The sequence below is a fragment of the Neolamprologus brichardi genome, chromosome 14, assembly GCF_056152115.1.
Source record: "Neolamprologus brichardi isolate AB-2024 chromosome 14, ASM5615211v1, whole genome shotgun sequence".
NCBI lineage: Eukaryota > Metazoa > Chordata > Actinopteri > Cichliformes > Cichlidae > Neolamprologus > Neolamprologus brichardi.
In genome coordinates, this window is record NC_142117.1 from 39,674,183 (window position 1) to 39,696,619 (window position 22,437).

General features: G+C 44.6%; 1 protein-coding gene across 3 annotated transcripts in view; it reads left to right on the forward strand.

The window, feature by feature from the left end:
• slc8a2b (solute carrier family 8 member 2b) overlaps positions 1-22,437 on the forward strand; it is a 243,944-nt gene that overhangs the window by 160,143 nt on the left and 61,364 nt on the right. For all 3 annotated transcript variants that reach the window (XM_087851323.1, XM_087851322.1, XM_087851324.1), the window contains one exon: positions 19,618-20,122. In XM_087851323.1, the coding sequence (XP_087707449.1) occupies positions 19,736-20,122 (387 nt within the window). In that variant the 5' untranslated portion in view covers positions 19,618-19,735. The remainder of the gene's footprint in view (positions 1-19,617; positions 20,123-22,437) is intronic.

Sequence of the window (22,437 nt, forward strand, 5' to 3'; positions counted from 1 at the left end):
GATCAAAGTCCAAAACTTTCGGTCCTTCAAAAAGAAGGAATATAAGTTAATTTTACAATATTAAGAGTCAAAAGCTGCTGTTATCTGACATTTGACTGAAAAACTGAGTGAAACAAAGAAGTTTTCTGTTCCTCGCTGTGTCACAGTGACCATAATAAGGACTGTTATTCTTGTTTCTGTGCTTCACGTTAAAAAAATATAATTAAACTGAGAATATTGTGATGAATTGTTTAATTATTATCTCTATAGAACTACACATGAAACGGTTCAAAAAGAGACCTGGCTTTGAAGCGTCTCTAAAAAGAGCAACTCAGGATGATCCTGTCCACATTTATTTTGTTCCCGAGGCTCAACTAACAAACACAAAAGCCCCAAAGTGACAATTTGGGAACGCAAAACTTTGAAGTAGTGGAAAGATGGAGGCATGGTTGAATGCACTGGTGTTATTTCCACTTTTGTTCTTTGAGCAGCAGCAGGTGGTGTGACAGGCCTCACCCTGTTTCACCTGGATGACCAGAAAAAAAAGTCAAAGGACCCTTTTTACATGAACTGTTTGCTTTTCAGAAGCCATATGAAGTTAGAGTCATGGTCATGTGTCTTCACCACACTGCTAGTTCACAGTACAGTGCAGCTTTTGTCAGTTTAAGTAGTTTCAAGGTTGATTTACTTGGAAAATCTGGCAGCTGCTCCAAAACTAAACGGGAAAAATGGTGCACAAAATACAAAATAAGATAAATCAGTTATTTTATTTTATTGTTTGTTTGTTTCGTTTAATGTCCTGTGTGTGCTTTCTCCTGAAAACTCACATAGTGTTTGTTGCTGTGAAACCTGTATGGCTGAAATAAAATCCTCATCCCGCCCTGTCATTTTCAGCACAAATTACTTATTGATATGAAACATTGATTTGTCATTTACTGCTGTTATTTGCTCCAGAGAGGGAGAGAGGACCGAGTCGCCTTTAAAAGATAGAAAAAGCTCGCCAGCAGGGTTTCATACATCATCCAGGAGGAGTCTGAGACGAAGGTTTTCATTCGTCAGTCTCACTTTCATCTGCTGGAGCAGACGTTCAGGCTGTAATTAATCCAGCCGTCTAAACTCTACAACAGTTTGTTTTACTCGTGTTACATGTCTGGAAACACATGAGCTAGATTCCTGATATTTATCAGCCCTCTCAGGCTCAAATTAAGTTTGTGTTGCTAATGCACAAAAGAAAACCTGCAGTGGTACTAAACTCATAGAATATGTTTGTGGGGTAATCAGGTTGTTAGCTTTTAACTGTTGCAAATCTGCAACGCCTGCCTCGAGAGGGTTAGTGAACCAGAATGCACACAATGTTTTGGCCTGTGCTGACTTCTTTTATCTATTTATTTTTCCCGCCTGTCCCGTTTGGCTCTTTTGCATCAGAATTATTGTCTAAAGGTGAACAAAGATGCCCAACGCATTTACTTTACCAAATGGACCATCCCAGCCTTGCCGTATTTGTCTATTTGATTCACCTTTTATTGTTTATTTTATTTTATTTTCACTTGCTACACACGGGACAGACATGACTGGGGGAAAGAAAGAGAGGTAGGGAAAGAAAAACAGCGGGGAAGAAGAACGGTCAAAAACAAAAACCAACAAAACAGACAAAAAATACACATCAATCACCTGGATCACCTGTTGAGAAAGAAAAAAGAGAAAACCAGCAAAAAAAAGAGCAACATAATAAACAACATCACGATGATATATGGGAATATAACAGTAAATACTAAATATTAAACATTATTGTGCAGCACGTAAGATCGACAGCACAGTGTGCTTTGAGGTAGGAGCCAAAAAGGGTGTAGTTTGTGTGTGTGATCACCCGTGTGTACACCTGTGAGCATGGACGCTTGTTTTTAAAAGGTTCCTTTATGTAATGATCTGCTAGAGGGTGTGGGGGGCCACTGCCCCGTCCTCCAGGGCATGAAGCAGGTATGGAGGAGATCAAAACTCCAGACATCCAGAGGCCTTCAGAACACAAGAGACCAAGGAAGACCAACAGAGGGGCAGCCACTGTCCCAGAAAGAGCTGAGGAGAGTCCGTGATGAGGGGTCACTCAGCAGCCGTGGAGCAGAAGCCAGGGGGGGTTGCAGTGACGTGCCCGTGAGCCCGCTCGTATGTAGTGTTGATGCATGTGTGTTCTAAGGTGCATTTAAACCCAGGAGGGCATGGAGCTACCTGCCAGAGAGCAGCAGGTAAGCGCATAGCCCCTCCTGATAGCCCTCAGTGTCTACATGTATTTAAAATTGAGAGGTGGGCAACGACGCCAGGGGTGAGGTGTCACCCTGATGGTCTTCTGGATGCCGTGTAGCGTGCCCACCCCCAAGATCCTATATGAATGTGTTATGAGAGTGTGAGTAATGTGAATGTCTAAGTTGTGAGATAAAATTGAGGCACAGGCAGCCAGAAGGGGACAGGGGGGGGGATGCCTCCCCTGCACCCTGGTGACACACCTTTACCCCAAGGCCCTGCATGTGTGGGTGATTGTGGTGGAGCGGGAAGAGGGAGGCAGCTGGAGATGGGGAGGGAAGGAAGGGACATATTCTTGATTTCCATCAAGCAGCAGCCTGTCAAGCTGAAAAACCAGCGTGGAAACGGTAAAAACTGCAGTTTCTGTAATGGCCACTTGAGTGAGTCAAAAGTCCTGAGATAAAATATGAATGAATGATAAAATGATACACAATGAATATAACGTGTGGGAATAATCCATGGTTTTGGGAAGATCAAGTATGGTTTTCTTGTCTGTTGTAATATCCAAAGTTAGTCTTTAATAGCAGGCTCTAAATGTGATAAATATACTGATGTCTACGTTATTAGCAACTTTTATAAACTAAGATATATGTAATTTAAAGTTTATCAGAATCTTCACAAAAACTCAAACTTATTCAGTCCTTTAGACTTTCATATCATTTTGAGCCACGTACCCATGGTTCTGTGATTCACGATGGAAAGGTAATTTGTGGTGAAGACAGGCAGCGAACAGCTGCTGCAGAACGATTCGGTGTAGATTACTCTCTCCTGATGCTTAATGTGCAACCACAGAAACCGCAGGAGCAGCCACTTCACTCCTGTGTTGATTCTTAGTGGGTAATTAATAGCGCAGTGTCAGACTATCAGTGTAGCTGTGATTAGTTTAAAGAGGAAGCTGCATGTGTCTAATCAGTGCAGACAGAAAACACATCAATCTTCCTCCTGTTTCGTGTTTCATTGACCATAACTGCAGATGCAAGTCATGCAGCTCATCAGTAGATGACAGTTGCATCAAGCTGTTCAAAGAAGTGATACAATGATAAGACGATGCTTATCTTACTAGATCCTGTTACTAAAATTAGATGCATCATAAAGTGCTCTAAAACTTTTCAATTTGAACATGTTGTTGTTTAGCCCACTTAAATGTCCACTTTTATTTTGTATTTCCTGGTGTCTTTGCACTCCTGTCAGTTTCACTTCCTGTCTTTGCCAGTTTTTTCTGTTTTTTATTGTTTGCGCCACCCAGATTCAGATTCACCTACATCCAGTCTTCATTATATATTATCCCCTGTTCTCTCTTGTCAGTTACCAGATTGTCTTCCAGGGCGATCGTTGCTCAAGAGTTGGGCGCCCGATGGCGCGATATGGCAGCCTCGCCTCTGTCAGTCTGTCCAAGGGCAGCTGTGGCTACAACTGTAGCTGCCTCCACCAGTGTGTGAATGTGAGAGTGAATGAACAGTGGTATTGTGAAGCGCTTTCCCGAAAAGCGCTATATAAATGACATCCATTATTATTATTATGTGTTGCTTGTGCTTTCAATTGATTTACTTTCCCTTTTCGGGCTGTTTTGTGGCTTTGCCTTTTGCTGCCAAGGTTTGGTTTCTTTGGTTTCCCTAGAAAACGAAAATTTCTGAAGAAATTTTAAGTGTGCCTATGCTACTGCCGGATCAGTTGTCCGAAGACATCAGGATGTATGGGGTTTGAGCAAAAAACTGCTGAGTTCTAAGCAGAGAGTCATCAGCTGTTCCTGTACTCAGCTGTTAGGGCCGGTTGCTATAGTAACTCCTGTGAGTGGCAGGAGGGGATGGGACACACACACACACTCTGCAGTTGGGGTCAGACAGAGAGATGGGCAAACAGGAATTAAGCTCTGAAACAAATGCTTGCCAAGAGAAAACTGTTGGTCCGATCGCAAAAATTATTTCACCGTGAGTGGCAGGAACTTCCAGACTACAACATATTAAATTTTCATGCCTGTAGAGTGTATTATACTGACGTGGTGACAGTGTAAAGACACCCTTCGATGTTAAGTTTGAGCTGAAAATTGAGAGCATTTTTAGAATGGTCGTCTATGGGGGACAGAGAGGGAGGAGGCTGCGCTTTGATGGCATTTGTGAGAAAACCGTAAATCTGATCTCGATAAGAGACACATTGGATGAAAGAAGACAACGATAGCTACGTTTTGATGTATAAATTATTGATGTAGGGCAAACAGTTTGGGTGGGACAGGATGAGAAAGACAAATTTCTGAGATCTGAGAAAGAGGCTCTGGACGACCACTTTACGATGATTAAAGTTGTGAATTTTTTCCTCTTCTTATGTGTTGGGTTTCTCACTTCTATGACCAGTGGTTTCATTTAATGATTGGTCACATTTTGGTCACATGACTGATGTCACTCTAATGAACATATTCAAAGAAATCATTTAGAGGCAACACAACAGAAAGCTAATAAATGTTGAGACCCAGCGCTGAGCTCTTCTTCTGATCATTGAATCTAAAGTAACATATTTAATAATAATAAGCAGCCTGTCATTCGTGTCTGTGAGATCAGATTCTGCTTGTTTCTGTGGTTTAAACATTGTTTTTTATGTTGCACACATTGGGGTCAAACATGTGGACTGCTGTGCGCCCCAGCAATCATGGTTAATCATTATTTGTTGTAAATGGCTATTTCATGAGTAGAAGATTACAGTCGGAGGCTAATTACAGCACTCACCATAACATGCATGATGGGAGACGACTGTTTAGATACGCAGAGAGAACAAAAGGAGAAATGAGAACGCTGGACTGAAACAGTGGAAGCAGAGGCGTGTGTGCATCATCAGATGTCATAATTGTGCGTGTGTGCAAGCATGACTAAAGACAGTGTAATGTAGTGTAATATTGCAGATGCAGATTGCTAATCTAGTGTAGGATGACTCTGCTCTGAACTGCAGCATCTCTTTGAATAATCATAACACTCACAGGGTTTGTGAGCCATTATGCAAGATTATATTTCTTAATAATTTCTAAATGTTATCAAGAACCTTTCTGGAAGCAGCTGTTGCATGTTTCCCATCACTGTGGAGCTGCAATGTGAACAAAGAACTCAGTGAGAGGAAGAAAACATGAGGTTTATTTTTAAAAAGACAAAGCTGATACAGTCTTTAGAAAATGTCAAGAAAGTTCAAACTAAAAACAAGCCAAGGAGACAGGAATAGAGGACACAGACATGGTTCTGGCTCATTTTGACCCAGTGCTTTTGAGTTCCTGTGTTTTGGTGTTAATTCCTATTGTGGTTTATGTTTTAACCCTTTAAAGCCGGTCGGAGCGGGCACGCTCTGTTTTGCGTAACTATTTTTAAATCCCGGTAGCTCTGCAACCACGTGAGCTAGCGCAATAATTTTTTTTGCATATGAAACCGGAGGAGTTGTACTTACATCTTATGCCATCAGCTTGTCCTCGGTCACAGTTTCCTTCCACATATAGCTTTGCAAAACCTGCATAAAAAGCACTTGCAGCAACAAAAACATAATATTCCAGAAACACGCTTTGCCGATCCGATCAGCTGTTCATAACACTTCCTATGTTGGAATAGACGTCAGCGTGAACTATCGCATGTCCGCCATGACCTGCCCGAAACCGGAAGTGACGTCATTTTCGCGGAAATGTAGTTTTTTTTTTACCGTCCGGGCCTCAATGAGCTTATACTGGTGTTTTTAAAAGTTATCTTTGACTTTATGACTTTCTGTGTGGTTTCTGGGATGCTTAGGACTCATATTGCACTGCTGGAAATAGTTTATTTTGATGCATATGCTGCTTTTTTGCAAATTTGCATTATAATATTTATTTTTGTTTTTCCTGCAGTGTATAAAAATTGGTGTATTTCAAAAATAAAACTATGAAGACACTTAAAATAAATTTCCTGTGGTCCATCCATCCATCCATCTTCATCCGCTTTATCCGGGGCCGGGTCGCGGGGGCAGCAGCCTAAGCAAAGAGGCCCAGACCTCCCTCTCCCCAGCCACCTCCTCCAGCTCATCCGGGGGAACACCAAGGCGTTCCCAGGCCAGCCGAGAGATATAATCTCTCCAGCGTGTCCTGGGTCTGCCCCGGGGCCTCCTCCCGGTGGGACATGCCTGGAACACCTCACCCAGGAGGCGCCCAGGGGGCATCCTTACCAGATGCCCAAACCACCTCAGCTGGCTCCTTTCGATGTGGAGAAGCAGCGGCTCTACTCTGAGCCCCTCCCGGATGGCCAAACTTCTCACCCTATCTCTAAGGGAGATGCCAGCCACCCTTCGGAGGAAGCTCATTTCCGCCGCTTGTATCCGCGATCTCGTCCTTTCGGTCACTACCCACAGCTCGTGGCCATAGGTGAGGGTAGGGACGTAGATCGACCGGTAAATTGAGAGCTTCGCTTTTACACTCAGCTCCCTCTTCACCACGACGGACCGGTGCAGCGTCTGCATTACTGCAGCTGCAGCCCCAATCCGTCTGTCGATCTCCGGCTCCCTTCTCCCATCACTCGCGAACAAGACCCCGAGATACTTGAACTCCTCCACTTGGGGCAGGACCTCATCCCCGACCCGGAGTGGGCACTCCACCCTTTTCCGGCTGAGAACCATGGCCTCAGATTTGGAGGTGCTGATCCTCATTCCCGCTGCTTCACACTCGGCTGCGAACCGCTCCAGTGCGAGCTGGAGGCCCTCACCCGATGAAGCCAACAGAACCACATCATCCGCAAAAATCAGAGATGAGATCCTGAGGCCACCAAAGCGAAAGCCCTCCGCCACTTGGCTGCGCCTAGAAATCCTGTCCATAAAAATTATGAACAGAACCGGTGACAAAGGGCAGCCCTGGCGGAGCCCATCACCCACCGGGAACGAGTCCGACTTATTGCCGGCAATGCGAACCAAGCTCTTGCAACGGTTGTATAGGGATCGAATGGCCCGTAGCAATGGGCCAGACACCCCATACTCCCGCAACACCTCCCACAGGACACCCCGAGGGACACGGTCGAATGCCTTCTCCAAGTCCACAAAACACATGTAGACTGGTTGGGCAAACTCCCATGCACCCTCAAGTATCCTCGAGAGGATGAAGAGCTGGTCCAGTGTTCCGCGACCAGGACGAAAACCGCATTGTTCCTCCTGCATCAGAGGTTCGACTAGCGGACGAACTCTCCTTTCCAGCACCCTGGCATAGACTTTCCCGGGGAGGCTGAGGAGTGTGATCCCCCTGTAGTTGGAACACACCCTCCGGTCCCCCTTCTTAAAGATGGGGACCACCACCCCGGTCTGCCAATCCACGGGTACTGCCCCTGATCTCCACGCAACATTGCAGAGGCGTGTCAGCCAGGACAGCCCTACAACGTCCAGAGCCTTCAGGAACTCGGGGCGGACCTCATCAACACCAGGGGCTCTGCCACCAAGGAGTTGTTTAACTGCCTCAGTGACCTCGCCCCCAGAAATTGGCGGGTCATTCCCCTCATCCCCAGACTCTGCTTCCTCCTTGGAAGACGCGTCAGTGGGATTAAGGAGGTCCTCGAAGTATTCCTTCCACCGCCTGACAATTTTCTCAGTCGACGTCAGCAGCGCTCCACCAGCACTATACACAGTGCAGGTAGAGCACCGCTTTCCCCTCCTGAGACGCCTGACGGTTTGCCAGAACCTCTTCGAGGCAGTCCGAAAGTCTTTTTCCATGGCCTCTCCGAACTCCTCCCACACCCGAGTTTTTGCTTCAGCCACTGCCTGAGCCGCATTCCGCTTGGCCTGTCGATACCTGTCGGCTGCCTCCGGAGTCCCACAGGCTAACCAAGCCCGATAGGACTCCTTCTTCAGCCTGGTGGCTCCCTTCACCTCTGGTGTCCACCATTTGGTTCGGGGATTACCACCACGGCAGGCACCAACCATCTTGCGGCCGCAGCTCAATGCAGCAGCTTCGGCAATGGAGGCGCTGAACATGGTCCATTCGGACTCAATGTCCCCCGCCTCCCTCGGAATGCTGTTGAAGCTCTGCCGGAGGTGTGCGTTGAAGATCTCGCGGACTGGGGCCTCTGCTAGTCGTTCCCAGCACACCCTCACTACGCGTTTAGGTGCACCAGGTCTGTCCAGCGTCCTCCCCCGCCACCTGATCCAACTCACCACCAGGTGGTGATCAGTTGACAGCTCAGCCCCTCTCTTTACCCGAGTGTCCAGAACATATGGTCGCAGGTCTGGTGATACGATTACAAAATCGATCATCGACCTACGGCCTAGAGCGTCCTGGTGCCACGTGCACTTATGGACACTCTTATGTTCGAACAAGGTGTTCGTTATGGCCAAACTGTGATTAGCACAGAAGTCCAATAACAAAGCACCGCTCGGGTTCAGATCAGGGAGGCCATTCCTCCCAATCACGCCCCTCCAGGTCTCGCTGTCGTTACCCACGTGAGCATTGAAGTCTCCCAGCAGGACAACAGAGTCTCCAGGTGGAGCACCTTCCAGCACCCCCCCCCCAGGGACTCTAAGAAGGCTGGGTACTCCGAACTGCCACTCGGCGCATAAGCGCAGATGACAGTCAGGACCCGTTCCCCGACCCTAAGGCGCAGGGAACAAACCCTCTCGTCCACCGGGAAAAACCCCAACGTACCGGCAGCAAGCCGAGGGGATATTAGAATACCCACCCCAGCCCGCCGCCTCTCACCAGGGGCAACTCCAGACTGAGACAGAGTCCAGCCCCTCTCCAGGAGACTGGTTCCAGAGCCCAAGCCGTGCGTAGAGGTGAGCCCGACTATATCTAGCCGGTACCTCTCAACCTCACGCACTAACTCAGGCTCCTTCCCCACCAGAGAGGTGACATTCCATGTCCCTATTGCCAGTCTTGGCAGCCGGGGGTCAGTCCGCCAGGGCCTCTGCTCCTGGCCGCCACCCGGCACACAATGCACCCGACCCCTATGGCGCCTCCTGCGGGTGGTGGGCCTGCGGGAGGATGGGCCCATGTCTCCTCTTCGGGCTGTGCCCGGCCGGGCCCCATGGACTAAGGCCCGGCCACCAGACGCTCGCCCTCGGGCACCCTCCCCGGGCCTGGCTCCAGGGCGGGGCCCCGGTAACCCTATCCCGGGCAGGGTAAACTGTTCCCTCTGTGTTTTTTTCATAGGGGTCTTCTGAATCGCTCTTTGTCTGGTCCCTCACCCAGGACCAATTTGCCATGGGAGACCCTACCAGGGGGCAAAAGCCCCCAGACAACATAGCCCCTGGGATCCCTGGGACACACAAACCCCTCCACCACGATAAGGTTGCGATTCACGGAGAATTTCCTGTGGTGGGAAACTATTTTGTGCAACTTTTTTGTATTTACAGTTTTGAGGGATAAGCCTCTTAAATTTCTCTAACTAGAAATATATGTTAAAAAAGCAAAAACGATTTTCAAATTTTTTGTAGTTTATTGCACTTTTTTGCAATTTATGTAATTACTATGAACTTAATGCAGACATATTATTAAAATTCGGGCTATAATGGTTGTATTGATGTATAGCAACTTGAAATGCTCCCAAAAATGGCTCCACAGCATGTAAAAATATTATATAATCTCTGGTGGACTTGGTTCTATGGTCGGTCTTAAAGGGTTAAGTATCCTAGCAGTCTTAAGTTAGTCTATTTTAAGTTCTTTATATTCCCTGTTTGGTTTCTTTCCCTTTTAGGTTCCCCTTGTGTCTTTGTCCTTTGTGTCCCTCTCGGTGTGTCTCTGTTGATGTGTGTTTGTGTGAGTCCTCCTCTATGTTTCCCCAGCCCATCATGTCTCTCTCGTGCTCCCTCTCGTCTGCCTTCCCTCCACTCCTGTGTAAAGCTTGTGTGCCAGTCCTGTGTTCTTTTGTTTCCTGTTTTATTGTGAAAGTCTTGCGTTCCATGTTCAGTGTGTTTAGTTTCCCTGGTCTTCTTTGTGTCTAATTCAGCTGTGTTCCGGTGTCTTTCCACTTCCTCATTGTTCGTCACCCCGTGTTCTCAGTTCCTAGCTTTTCCACGGCCCCAGTGTTTCGCTCTTTTGTTTAGTTCTTTCCCTGCTTAGGTTTAGCCCCTGGTTTTGTTTCCCTGTTTTTGTATCTTCATGTGTCAGCATGAATAAACGGCTCGTCTTTTGTTTCTCCTCGTGTTGTCTGCTTCTGGGCCAGTTTAAATAACATCAGATCTGCCTCCGCAGCCCTTTGAGAGATTGGGAAACAAGACAGGGATGAACAATTAATGCAAGGTGGACAATGGGGACTGAAAGGAAATGCAGCCAGTGAGACGGATAAGAAGACTAACCTTAAAAGTAAAACTGGAAGTAGAAAAATAAGTGAGTTAAATAGAAATAGAAAGAGCAGACAGGGAAATGTAGAAGACATGGCAAACAGCACGGGCTAAATAAAGCCAGCAGAAAATAGCGGCAGTGACAGGTGGCACACTTCCACCCAGTCGATTGGAGCACTGTTTATTTCTGTTGCATCAGATTTGGAGACGTTGTAGTCAAAAGTTTTGGAGCAGGAGGTTGAGGATTGGGAGTGGTTTTGTCTCTGGCTCCTCCAGTTGGGAAGTCAAATTAGCAAAAAAGTGCATCAGTCAGTGTGTGTGATGGATAAAATCCTGCATGAAGGTGTGTATGAACAGCTGAAGATGACTTTCACGGTCGTCTAGAAAATCTCTGCATAAATATTCTCGTGTCTATTTAGAGTCTACTGACTCATTGCTGCAAGGCTTTTATGTCTCCTGTCACTTGCTGTTTTGATTTAGCAAAAGGAAAATTGTCACTAGTGTACTTTATTTGTCGTAGAATGGATGTTTGTTCACTTTGGCCTCTCATTTGTGTAGCTGTTACTGACCTGATCCTTAGAAACAAAGGCCTGCATGTAAATAGTTGGAAAGACTTTTAGTGCAGGTGTGTTTCTGGCTTTTCTTTGCAGTCTGGGTTTCATTGCATAAACTGTCAGCATTCATAAACACTACAAGTTGCTAGTAGCCTCAGAAATTGGCCATTGTACCTGCAGATTAGGGCAGCAGATTAATTAATTCCCAGATTTTACTGCCTGATTTGTTTTGACTGAATGAGAAATTCTTCCACAGTCATCATATAATTGATGATCCATCGGTTTTCATCAGCACTTATCCGATTCAAGATTTCAGGGGGAATGGAGCCCCCCAGTTGCATGTCACTGGACGACAGTCAGACTACATCCTGGCTACACATAAAAACAGCAAACATGACAGGTATGGTTATCAAATAAATAATCATGGAATTTCGATTTGCTGTCAGTTACTTGAGTATAAACTATTTACAGTGACTTACAGCAAAGGCTGTCTCTTGAACACAATCTTTACAGGGTTTCTCTCGTGCTTAAGTATCCGAATGTTTCAAAGAGTGTGTGAGTGTGTGTGTGTGTGTGTGCGTGTGTGTGTGTGTGTGTGTGTGTGCGTGTGTGTGTGTGTGCGTGTGTGTGTGTGTGTGTGTGTGTGTGTGTGTGATGTTGCCTCTCTGCCGAGCCAGCTCAGTCTCATCTCCTGATGAATGAATGCTCTCTCACTTTCTAGCCTCTCGCTCAGTCTCTCTCACCTTAACCAACCCCGCCCCTCGGAGATCGATTGCCCCATTAAAACTCTCCCCCCAGTTGCTATGGTAACGCACATTCAACTGTACTCTGATTAAAAACCATATAGATGTTGAGGACCTGAACTCACATCCTCTGCCTCCCTTCCTCCTGAGCATTATTTTTATTTGGTGTTTTATTACCTCTCATATCTTTATTCCTCTTTTTCCTCCACCTGTGGTTTCCTCATCTTTGATCGTTCCCCAGTATTCCCTTTGTAGAGGGCTGTCCACGCAGGAAGAGCCTAACAGAGACCACGGTAGTGACCACATGCACAATAAGTAATCCTGAGAGGAAACGGGTCATTCATGAGGTCCCTACAGGTTCCTATGTAGCTGTTTACTCTCAGCAGAGCGTCATAGAGAACCAGTGTGTGAGCTACTCTGTTCATGTCTGTGCTGTGTTCAGTCCTGCAGAGAAGACAATAGTCAGAGTAGACTTCTTGAAGTTAAACGTGTCTGCTACAGCCACGTTTGGTGCTTTTCATGCTGCTTTTTTAAAACAGCATCATCAACACTAAGCTGCATATTGTTGTTTTGCTGTTAGCAACATGTCTGCATTGGCTGCATACCCAAAATCCTTTGTGTCACCAAATAATTGCTCAAATGGAAATAAATGGAGTACCGTTTTAGATGCATGATATGTTTGTTTACCAAAGAGTCCTGGGTATTACTGCGATACTACTACTGATTCCTTCCTCTGTTTATTCACTGCCCGCTGTCCTTATGCACCTCCCATCACTCATCTTCCTTCCTCAACTTATTGGCTTTTTATCTCTGATTCGCCCCTCTGTCACTCCTCATCTGTACTTCGCATCAGTCTGTTAAATGTTGCTCCTTCATTCCTCCTTTAAATCCATCCTCCTCTCACTCTTTCCCTCCCTCTTTGATCTCTCTTCATCTCCTGTCTTTAACTCCTCCTTCCCTGCTGGCCCCATTTTTTTATCTCTAATTTCCCATTTGGGCTTCACACAACTCTTCTCCTCTTCCTTTTATTCAGTGTCCATCCTCCTCTTTTCCCACCCATCTCTCACTTTTTCCAGTTCTCAATAAATGACCTTCATCCATCTTTATATTATCAACTTTTCACTAAACAATCTGTCTGTGCATAAATACTGACTCATAAAGCATGCTCTTTGGTGTTTTGGCTTATTCTGTCGATGTTGCTCATTTGTGTTTTTACAATAAACGAGAAAATCTTCTGTATCTGTCTTCTTTAAACTCCTTCAAATTGCATTTTTAAGCAGGGAGTAAATGCTGCAGCGGTCTAGGTGAGTCAATCAAAAGATACTGAAGCTAATCTAATTCTGCTGAATCACAGTGGAGTCTGTTAATCATCGCTCTCATTTCAGCTCACGTCTGCTTCTTTTCCCTTTCAATCTGGAGGTGCTCGCATAAACTGATTAATGAAATACCTCGGGTAATTATTATCATTAGTTTACCCACATAAGCACATTTAAAAACACAGAAATGTCTTTAGAAATCCACTGAGTGGTTTTATGGTTGATATGCACAATAAAAAACTCATTTCTGCTCATATTTGTGAAAGGCTCCGTAGAAAAATAACCTCAGCAGTAATATTTATGTTAAAGTGTTCATTATACTGAAAGGCATGCATACATCAGAGCACATTTTAATCCTTCCTCTCTCTTACCTGCGTTTTACTCACCGGGTTACAGGGGCTGCGTTATGGCTCTTTCTGACCCAACAACAAAATGATTCTCATGAATTCAATTCAATTCAATTCAATTTTATTTATATAGCGCCAAATCACAACAAATGTTGCCTCAAGGCGCTTCATAGATACAGAGAAAAACCCAACAATCATATGACCCCCTATGAGCAAGCACTTTGGCGACAGTGGGAAGGAAAAACTCCCTTTTAACAGGAAGAAACCTCCGGCAGAACCAGGCTCAGGGAGGGGCGGGGCCATCTGCTGTGATTGGTTGGGGTGAGAGAAGGAAGACAGGATAAAAGACATGCTGTGGAAGAGAGACAGAGATTAATAACAGATATGATTCAATACAGAGAGGTCTGTTAATACATAGTGAGTGAGAAAGGTGACTGGAAAGGAAAAACTCAATGCATCATGGGAATCCCCCGGCAGCCTACGTCTATTGCAGCATAACTAAGGGAGGATTCAGGGTCACCTGGTCCAGCCCTAACTATATGCTTTAGCAAAAAGGAAAGTTTGAAGCCTAATCTTGAAAGTAGAGATAGTGTCTGTCTCCTGAATCCAAACTGGAAGCTGGTTCCACAGAAGAGGGGCCTGAAAACTGAAGGCTCTGCCTCCCATTCATGAGCCTCAACATCTAATTTTCTACATTTATTTCTGCTCAGACATCCTGGAAAAGTTTGTGTCTTATGAGCAGTTTAGTCAACACCATAATCAAAGTCAGTCATTTCTATCACTTTTGAAAGTCTCTAGTCAGCAGTGATTTCTGTCCGACAGCAAAAACTGCACCAAGGTTTGGAAGTTCAGCCTGATGGTTTCCACACACACGTACACATGTCTTCTGGTCAGATCTTCTATTAACATAAAGTATAACATTATTAACATAAGGTATAATATCAGCTGACTGTTTTAAAGTCAGGCAAAATGAGACCTGACCAGATGCATCTGGAGTCCAGAAAATTAACCCATTAATGACTGTAAATATTATTCATACAAACTTTGTTATTACCATGATCATTAAATATTAGTCTTTACCAGTGTTGGGAAGGTTACTTTTAAAATGTATTCCACTACAGATTACAGATTACATGCCCCAAAATGTATTCTGTAACGTATTCCGTTACGTTACTCAATGAGAGTAACGTATTCTGAATACTTTGGATTACTTAATATATTATCATGCTGTTTACAACTACATGAATGTACTATTGCTGTGATTTATTACTGTTACTGAAGGTCTGCGGCTCCGAACCGTAGTAAAGGGACCTCTGGCTAATACGGTGGGTTCTGTGTCGGCTCGTAGCTGAAAACTAGCTTTACTTTGTTGTCTGGGTCAACTTTGCTAGCAGAGACAGAGAGAGGCGTTGAAAGGCTGCTCCAACAGAACTTATTGTTTCAGAGGAAAACATGAACACGGTGTACAGTCGAGTCTTAATAGCTTACTTACAGCTGGGCTCGTCAGGCACTCTTCTTGGCTGCAGTGGTTATTATTATATTTACATGCTTCCAGCTCCCGTTTTTGCTCGATGACAGCTCGTACTTTTCCTTTTTCTCCCTCCCTCGCTCACAGACACATAACGGGTATGGCAGTCCATTCTCCCTGCAGCACGGACTACACTGCCCATGATGCTACATTCTTTAGAGCTATACCTGTAGCATTCTGCCTATTAGCTTAGCACAACAACAACAACAGGCGCTCTCTCACCCAGGAAACACGCAGAGAGAGAGAGTCACCCTGTAACCATGGCAACCGTAACGCTGCCTGGAACAACAGAACGTAGCTGTCAAACAAAACCCAAACAGTCCTGACCCGCCACAATATGAAACAGGGAAGTACCGCCGTGTAATCCATTTATTTCAACAAAGTAACTGTATTCTAAATACCACCTTTTTAAACGGTAACTGTAACGGAATACAGTTACTCATATTTTGTATTTTAAATACGTAACGGCGGTACATGTATTCCGTTACTCCCCAACACTGGTCTTTACAGACTTTACATCAAAAGTGTCGTATTCTTTTCTAAAAATCTTCACTAAAATCACTTTTTAGTTTCTGTTATATTTCTTAAGAGCCGGTTCGCGACAGCCTCTGTTAAGCTTCTCAGCTGATAACTGAAGTCTAATATGAAACAGTCCAAAAGGACAGCCTGGAGCTACTCATATAAATTTATTTTGTTTTCTTTTGAGAACAAGCACATTTTCCTGGGCAGACAATGGAAAGCACATTTTATCCTGACAGCCTGATTTCGTGTTCTGCAGTCCTTCAGCCTCGTTCATAAAACAGTATGTAGGATCCAGAACGGTAATCTGGTTTATAAAACCTTACTCGCAGCCACTGTTTCCTTTATGAACCGCAGTGGAAGTGTGCACACATGAATCAGCTTCAGATTCTGCCCTCTGAATGGCTCGTAAATACAAAGCACCTCATTTTCAATTCAGTTCAATCTTTATTGGCAGACTTCATGTCCATAAAAACAAGACAGAAACACAACCCCCCCCCCCCCCCCCCCCAACACAAGGTATAAACCATTAAATATATATATGTATATAAATAAGTATATAAAGCATTTGTAAAAATATAAAACCATAATATACATAAAACACAATTACTTAAAATAAATCAATAAATACACAAACACTTGAACCAGTGCTTTCTCAGACCACTCACTGTCGGATCTGTAAGTGCTAAAATTATACTGTTACTCGAACCATCCAGTCGTTCTCTAAAATTGAACATTAACTTTCTTAAAAGTCCAAACACCCACTGCTACAAACATCTGGCTGCCACTACCACTTCCAGGTATCCTGCAAAGGATTCTCATCGCATCATTATATGCAACATGCAGCTTCAGCATGCTACATTGTTTGTAGGATGAGTGCTGGTGCATAGAAACGAACCTACTAATCAACGGCTGCTTCTTTCACACAGCCGTGCCGGTGCATCCATCACGCAGCATTATGGAGCTGTGCTACCAAAGTATTTATATGTTTACAGCAATCAGACTGATGATTCGTGGCTTAAAAACTTTGGTGCAGCACGATGCCGCCAAAGGACAACTTGTGTACCTGCTACGCGAGCGACTGCAGACAGAACAGCAGTTTTTGACACACTGTTGCTTTTGTCCTGTTGGGCTCAGGCTGCAGTAGATACACGGGAGCAAATATGGAGACTAAACATGTCTTCTTATACAAACACAAGCTGAAACCACACAGAATCTAATCGTCTAACTAATCGTGCATGATGTTTGTAAAGGTGGCATCTAATATTTGACTTGGCTGACCTTTGTGTGTGTGACTGCCGGGAAGTGTGATTCTTTCTTTGCGGTTGTGTAAATGTAAAACTGGGTCCTGGCCTCAAAAGAGCTCTGGTCGTCTTTTCAGTGATCTGACGGCTTCAGAAGTCCTGCTAAACCTGTGCTCTCCAAAAAAAACACAAGAAAGAAAAACAGCAGGATTATAGAAGTTGTCTTTTTTTTTAATATGAGCATCATTTTCATATTTTTATCAACCAAATTAATATGAGAGCAGGTTAGGTGTGTAATGTTGTAAAACAGAAGGTGTTAGCAGGTGCTTCCCTCCTCACTAATGGACGGATGGAGAGAGATGAAGCGTGAGAGGGAGAGCGAGGTGGAAGATTAGGCACTGCTGCACAAACTGCAGGAAACACTGTTCGGTCCATCTGTCCATCCTTTGGTTTCACGCTGAGGTCTAAATTTCACCAGTTGGCAGAAGTGACGTTGCATGCTCAAACACACAAACTTACCTCAGACGAGCGTTAGCGTTGTTAGTGTGTTGGTGTCTCAAATTAAAAGGGAAAGAGCAGAAAGACATTTGGTGAGCAGCTCTGGGTTTGCATGACTCAAACAAAAACAAGCCTCTTTTTCTGGAGGCCATCGCGGCGACTCGTCCTCCCTGCTGTCTCGGCTTCTTTGTACCGTCTTTCTATCTTTTGACTCTCTTCCTCCCATCGCTCTCTTCTTCTGTCTCTCATGTTTTCGCTCAGTTTTTGCATTTGTTTGTCCTTTTTCCGTTTGTTCTCACCCTCGCTCCGGGTTTCTGCCTCACAGTTTTTCCTTCCATCTGAAGTTCAAGGTAAACAACAGAGAAAATGCTGCTTTTAAGACTTTTATGCGACACGAGGTCACACTAAACCGAACTAAAAGTCGCACACTACTATATTCATCCATTATTCATTCTTTTCTGTCTACATTTGTCATCCTTTCTTCCATTTAGCCTTCTGCTCCAGCTTTTTCTATTGAGCCTTAATTATTTTATCTCTATATTATCATTTTTCTGTGTTCTGGTGACTCACCTCAATGTTTCATTCAAGAGTGAACTACATCATCCACCCTTTTATACCTGCCAGCGTTCACTTACAACTTCCTCTGTCTATATTTACGGGGAAAACTTTACATAATTCACAATCCAGTTATTTTCTGCTTTCATATGAAAAACAACAGCTGCAGTATGAATGCAAGGTTAAAAACATCGTACATAAAACGCACTGCAAAATAATATCAAGGGGACAACAAAGCAAAGTTACTTTGAGTGGGAACAAAAGCCAGTGTGAAAAGGTTGATTTTCCTAAATTGCTCTGGAGTTTCTATTCCTCGAATGTGGAGCGGGAGAGAACTCCAAAGCACCGAAGCCCCATCACAAACAGCTTAGTGCCGGGGGGGGAATGAATACTGCAATGAACACTGTGAAGGGACTTTTTAGGAGGAGAATCTTATTTAATACACTAGTGTAGGTGGCTGAGAGTAGGCATTATGTCCTGCCAGTAAAGCCTGGCAGTAGAGTTTTGGACATCCTGTCGCCTATCCAGGACTTTGCATTCTAGATTAAATGCCATTACAGGGAGAAGGCAACGGACGCATGGATGAGAGATGCAGCACGGTGAAAATGAAAAATGAAAGCTAAAGTCAAGAGGTGTGATTTTGTGACAAATTTGACATTTTCAGCAAAAGAGAAGGTTCAGTGAAGTCGTCATCTAAAGGGAAGGATTTTGTTCGTATGAATAAGGCAAAACTGTTTCTGGTGAAACTCTTTAAAAAGAGAAAGAAATCGATATACTGAAGTATATCTATCTACAAATATTCAAAAGTATTTCTTGGGTGCAGAGCGAGCCAAGTGCAGGGCTGGAATTTTAATTTGATGAAATAAATTTGGGAAAGCAATATTGCTGCAACTGAGTGTGTAATGAGGAACATGTTGTAAACCTCTTGGTTAAAACATCCATCCATTCGTTTTCTTAACTGATAATCCAGTTTAAGGTCGCAGGGAAATAGAGCCTACGTCAGCTGTGATATGGAGAGTTGAGGTACACCCTGGGGGCGATCGTGGCTCAAGAGTTGGGAGTTCGCCTTGTAATCAAAAGGTTGCCGGTTCGAGCCCCGGCTCGGACAGTCTCGGTCGTTGTGTCCTTGGGCAAGACACTTCACCTACCGCCTACTGGTGTTGGCCAGAAGGGCCGATGGCCGATGGCGCTTCTGTCAGTGCGCCCCAGGGCAGCTGTGGCTACAATGTAGCTGCCATCACCAGTGTGACTGGATGTGTAAAGCGCTTTGGGGTCCTTAGGGACTAGTAAAAGTGCTATACAAATACAGGCCATTTACCATTTACAGTGAGAATTTCACTATTGCATTGAAGGTGTAGCGATCATGCAGATGACCTCCTCTGTGTTATTATCCTCTGAAGGGTTTCACACCTTTTCCTACAAAAGCTGTGTAAGAATCGTTTCTGAAACCTGCCGAGATGTTGGCCGGCTCTCAAGGCTCCACCACAGAACTGGCTTCGCACCAGCACTGACACATTTTGCTGGGAGGGGTGTAAATTTGTGTAACTTTGGTAAAACCACAGATGCAACTGTAAAGAGTATGTGTGATTTTTAAAACCTCTTCTCTCCTTTCTATTGTTCCCTCAGTGTTTTCATTAAAGTGTCTGACAGCATAGAAGACACTTCTTTTAGTGTTTGCTTAATGTTGCATAAGCTTCAAATCCACTCTTTGTTTGCTTTTAAAGCCTTTTCTTCTCTTTATTCATGAACTAATTCTGATTTCCCTTCTCGTTCTCTCCCCCCTCTGCAGGTGAGCTAGTCGCAGCACCCTCGGCTGTACCCAGCATCTCCCGTCTTCTTCTTCCTCTGCCTATTCCCATCATCTTCTGCCTCGTCTTTCCTGCTTCTCGTGGGAATCAAACGTCGTGATGTCTCTCTCCGCCTCTCCTGCCCCCTTCCTCCTCTTCTTCCTCTTCCTCCTTCCACTGCCACCCTGCCAGCCAGAGTCCCAGCGCAGTGACCCCAGCATGAACCCTGACCCAAGAACAGCCTTGCCCTCCATATTTCCCTCCTCCTCCGTCCTGCCTTCCTTATCTAATGATAACAGCACATCACCCAGCATTGGGGATAAGTGTGATGAGGTGACCGTGTGCAAGCCGGGCATCCTGTTACCTGTCTGGTACCCCGAAAACCCTGGAGTCGGTTACCAGGTGGCCAGAGCTGTGGTCTACTTCCTGTCACTCATGTACATGTTCCTGGGAGTGTCCATCATTGCTGACCGCTTCATGGCATCCATAGAGGTCATCACATCTCAGGTAGGATAACAAAAGTCACTTAACTATTTATAAAAGCAAGAAATAATTAATCTTACAAGCTTGAACAGGACATATACCTTGAGTCAGGCAAATGCACTCAATCCACGCAGTGTTGGGGAGTAACAGAATACATGTACCGCCGTTACGTATTTAAAATACAAAATATGAGTAACTGTATTCCGTTACAGTTACCGTTTAAAAAGGTGGTATTTAGAATACAGTTACTTTGTTGAAATAAATGGATTACACGGCGGTACTTCCCTGTTTCATATTGTGGCGGGTCAGGACTGTTTGGGTTTTGTTTGACAGCTACGTTCTGTTGTTCCAGGCAGCGTTACGGTTGCCATGGTTACAGGGTGACGCTCTCTCTCTCTGCGTGTTTCCTGGGTGAGAGAGGCCTTTTTGTTGTTGTTGTGCTAAGCTAACAGGCAGAATGCTACAGGTATAGCTCTAAAGAATGTAGCATCATGGGCAGTGTAGTCCGTGCTGCAGGGAGAATGGACTGCCATACACGTTATGTGTCTGTGAGCGAGGGAGGGAGAAAAAGGAAAAGTACGAGCTGTCATCGAGCAGAAACGGGAGCTGGAAGCATGTAAATATAATAATAACCACTGCAGCCAAGAAGAGAGCCTGACGAGCCCAGCTGTAAGTAAGCTATTAAGACTCGACTGTACACCGTGTTCGTGTTTTCCTCTGAAACAATAAGTTCTGTTGGAGCAGCCTTTCAGCGCCTCTCTCTGTCTCTGCTAGCAAAGTTGACCCAGACAACAAAGTAAAGCTAGTTTTCGGCTACGAGCCGACACAGAACCCACCGTATTAGCCAGAGGTCCCTTTACTACGGTTCGGAGCCGCGGACCTTCAGTAACAGTAATAAATCACAGCAATAGTACATTCATGTAGTTGTAAACAGCATGATAATATATTAAGTAATCCAAAGTATTCAGAATACGTTACTCTCATTGAGTAACGTAACAGAATACGTTACAGAATACATTTTGGGGCATGTAATCTGTAATCTGTAATGGAATACGTTACAGAATACATTTTGGGGCATGTAATCTGTAATGGAGTACATTTTAAAAGTAACCTTCCCAACACTGAATCCACGGGTGGTATAGTTGATATAAATGGTTTTTGTTTGGATCTCAGTTTGCATGAGGGGGGATGTTTAGCTTCCAAGGCCTGTTGACCTCACCGCTGAAGCTTTCAGACGGGTCGTTTTTGCAAAGTTCTCAACTTTGAGAGCTGCTGGTTTTTCATCTTTTATTTCTTCAGGTTACAGATAGACTGCAGTGAGGATAAGTTGTGGTATGCTCCAAAAATGGCTGATTGTGACCCACACCTTGGCTCATGTGATTAGGTAGAGGATCATCAGCGGTTCATTTGTCCCTCTTGGGGGGGAAACTCCCACTTGGTTTAAATGTGGGACTCTCCACTATTTGACCTTAGAACTGAAGAAGCTTCTCGGATGAAGGTGAAACGTCTTCAAGCAACTTAAACAAGTCCAGACGCTTTTCTTTCCAAGCTCCTTAGAAACTCATAAATTGTACAAATCTAGCAGGGTGTCGACCATCTTCCAGGCCAAATTACTCTACGAGTTATTTAAACTTTTGTCTGGTCACCACCACAGAGATCTGGAAAAAGGATGTACTACCCAGAAACACGGAATCAAAACTCAAGCACACCTTTCACATCAGTGCAGTCTCATGGCCAATCAGGAACTAGTGATGAATATGATCTGTTTCTTTACAAACACAGGATTGCCCTCATTTTCTTTGTGTCGCTCAGCACAGGTTTAAAAGTAATGCTGGCGTCATGTGTCTTTACACGACGGGCAACCTAATAAATCAGTTTTCAGTTACCAGGTGAACATATTTTAAACAGAACCATAAAACGTTCATTAATGTAGTGAGAATGCTTTAGCAGCAAGTGAAGCTGAACATCAACAACAGCTGAACCTACAATTTGTAAGTGCACAAAGATATTGATCAATCCAAGTTACAAGCTGCCTTCCCTTTATTTATTTTGAGTTGTAATAACAAAGAAATTAACGAGGTTGTCTCCACAGCGGATAGCTTTGTGTATTTGATTTGGACGATTTTACACCGGACGTCCTTCCTGATGCAACCCCCAAAGGATTTGTGTCTTCTCCTGGGAAGCCTCTGCTTGTTAGGCAAATGTGTGAACCACTACACTATGGAGCTGCAAGTAATATGAAGCGAGGTGTGGGATTCAAACGGTAGTGTATCAGAAAGTATTGATCTTCCACTTCCTAATTTGGCCTTTGTTGCTCTTTTAGCCTGGAGGTACATGAC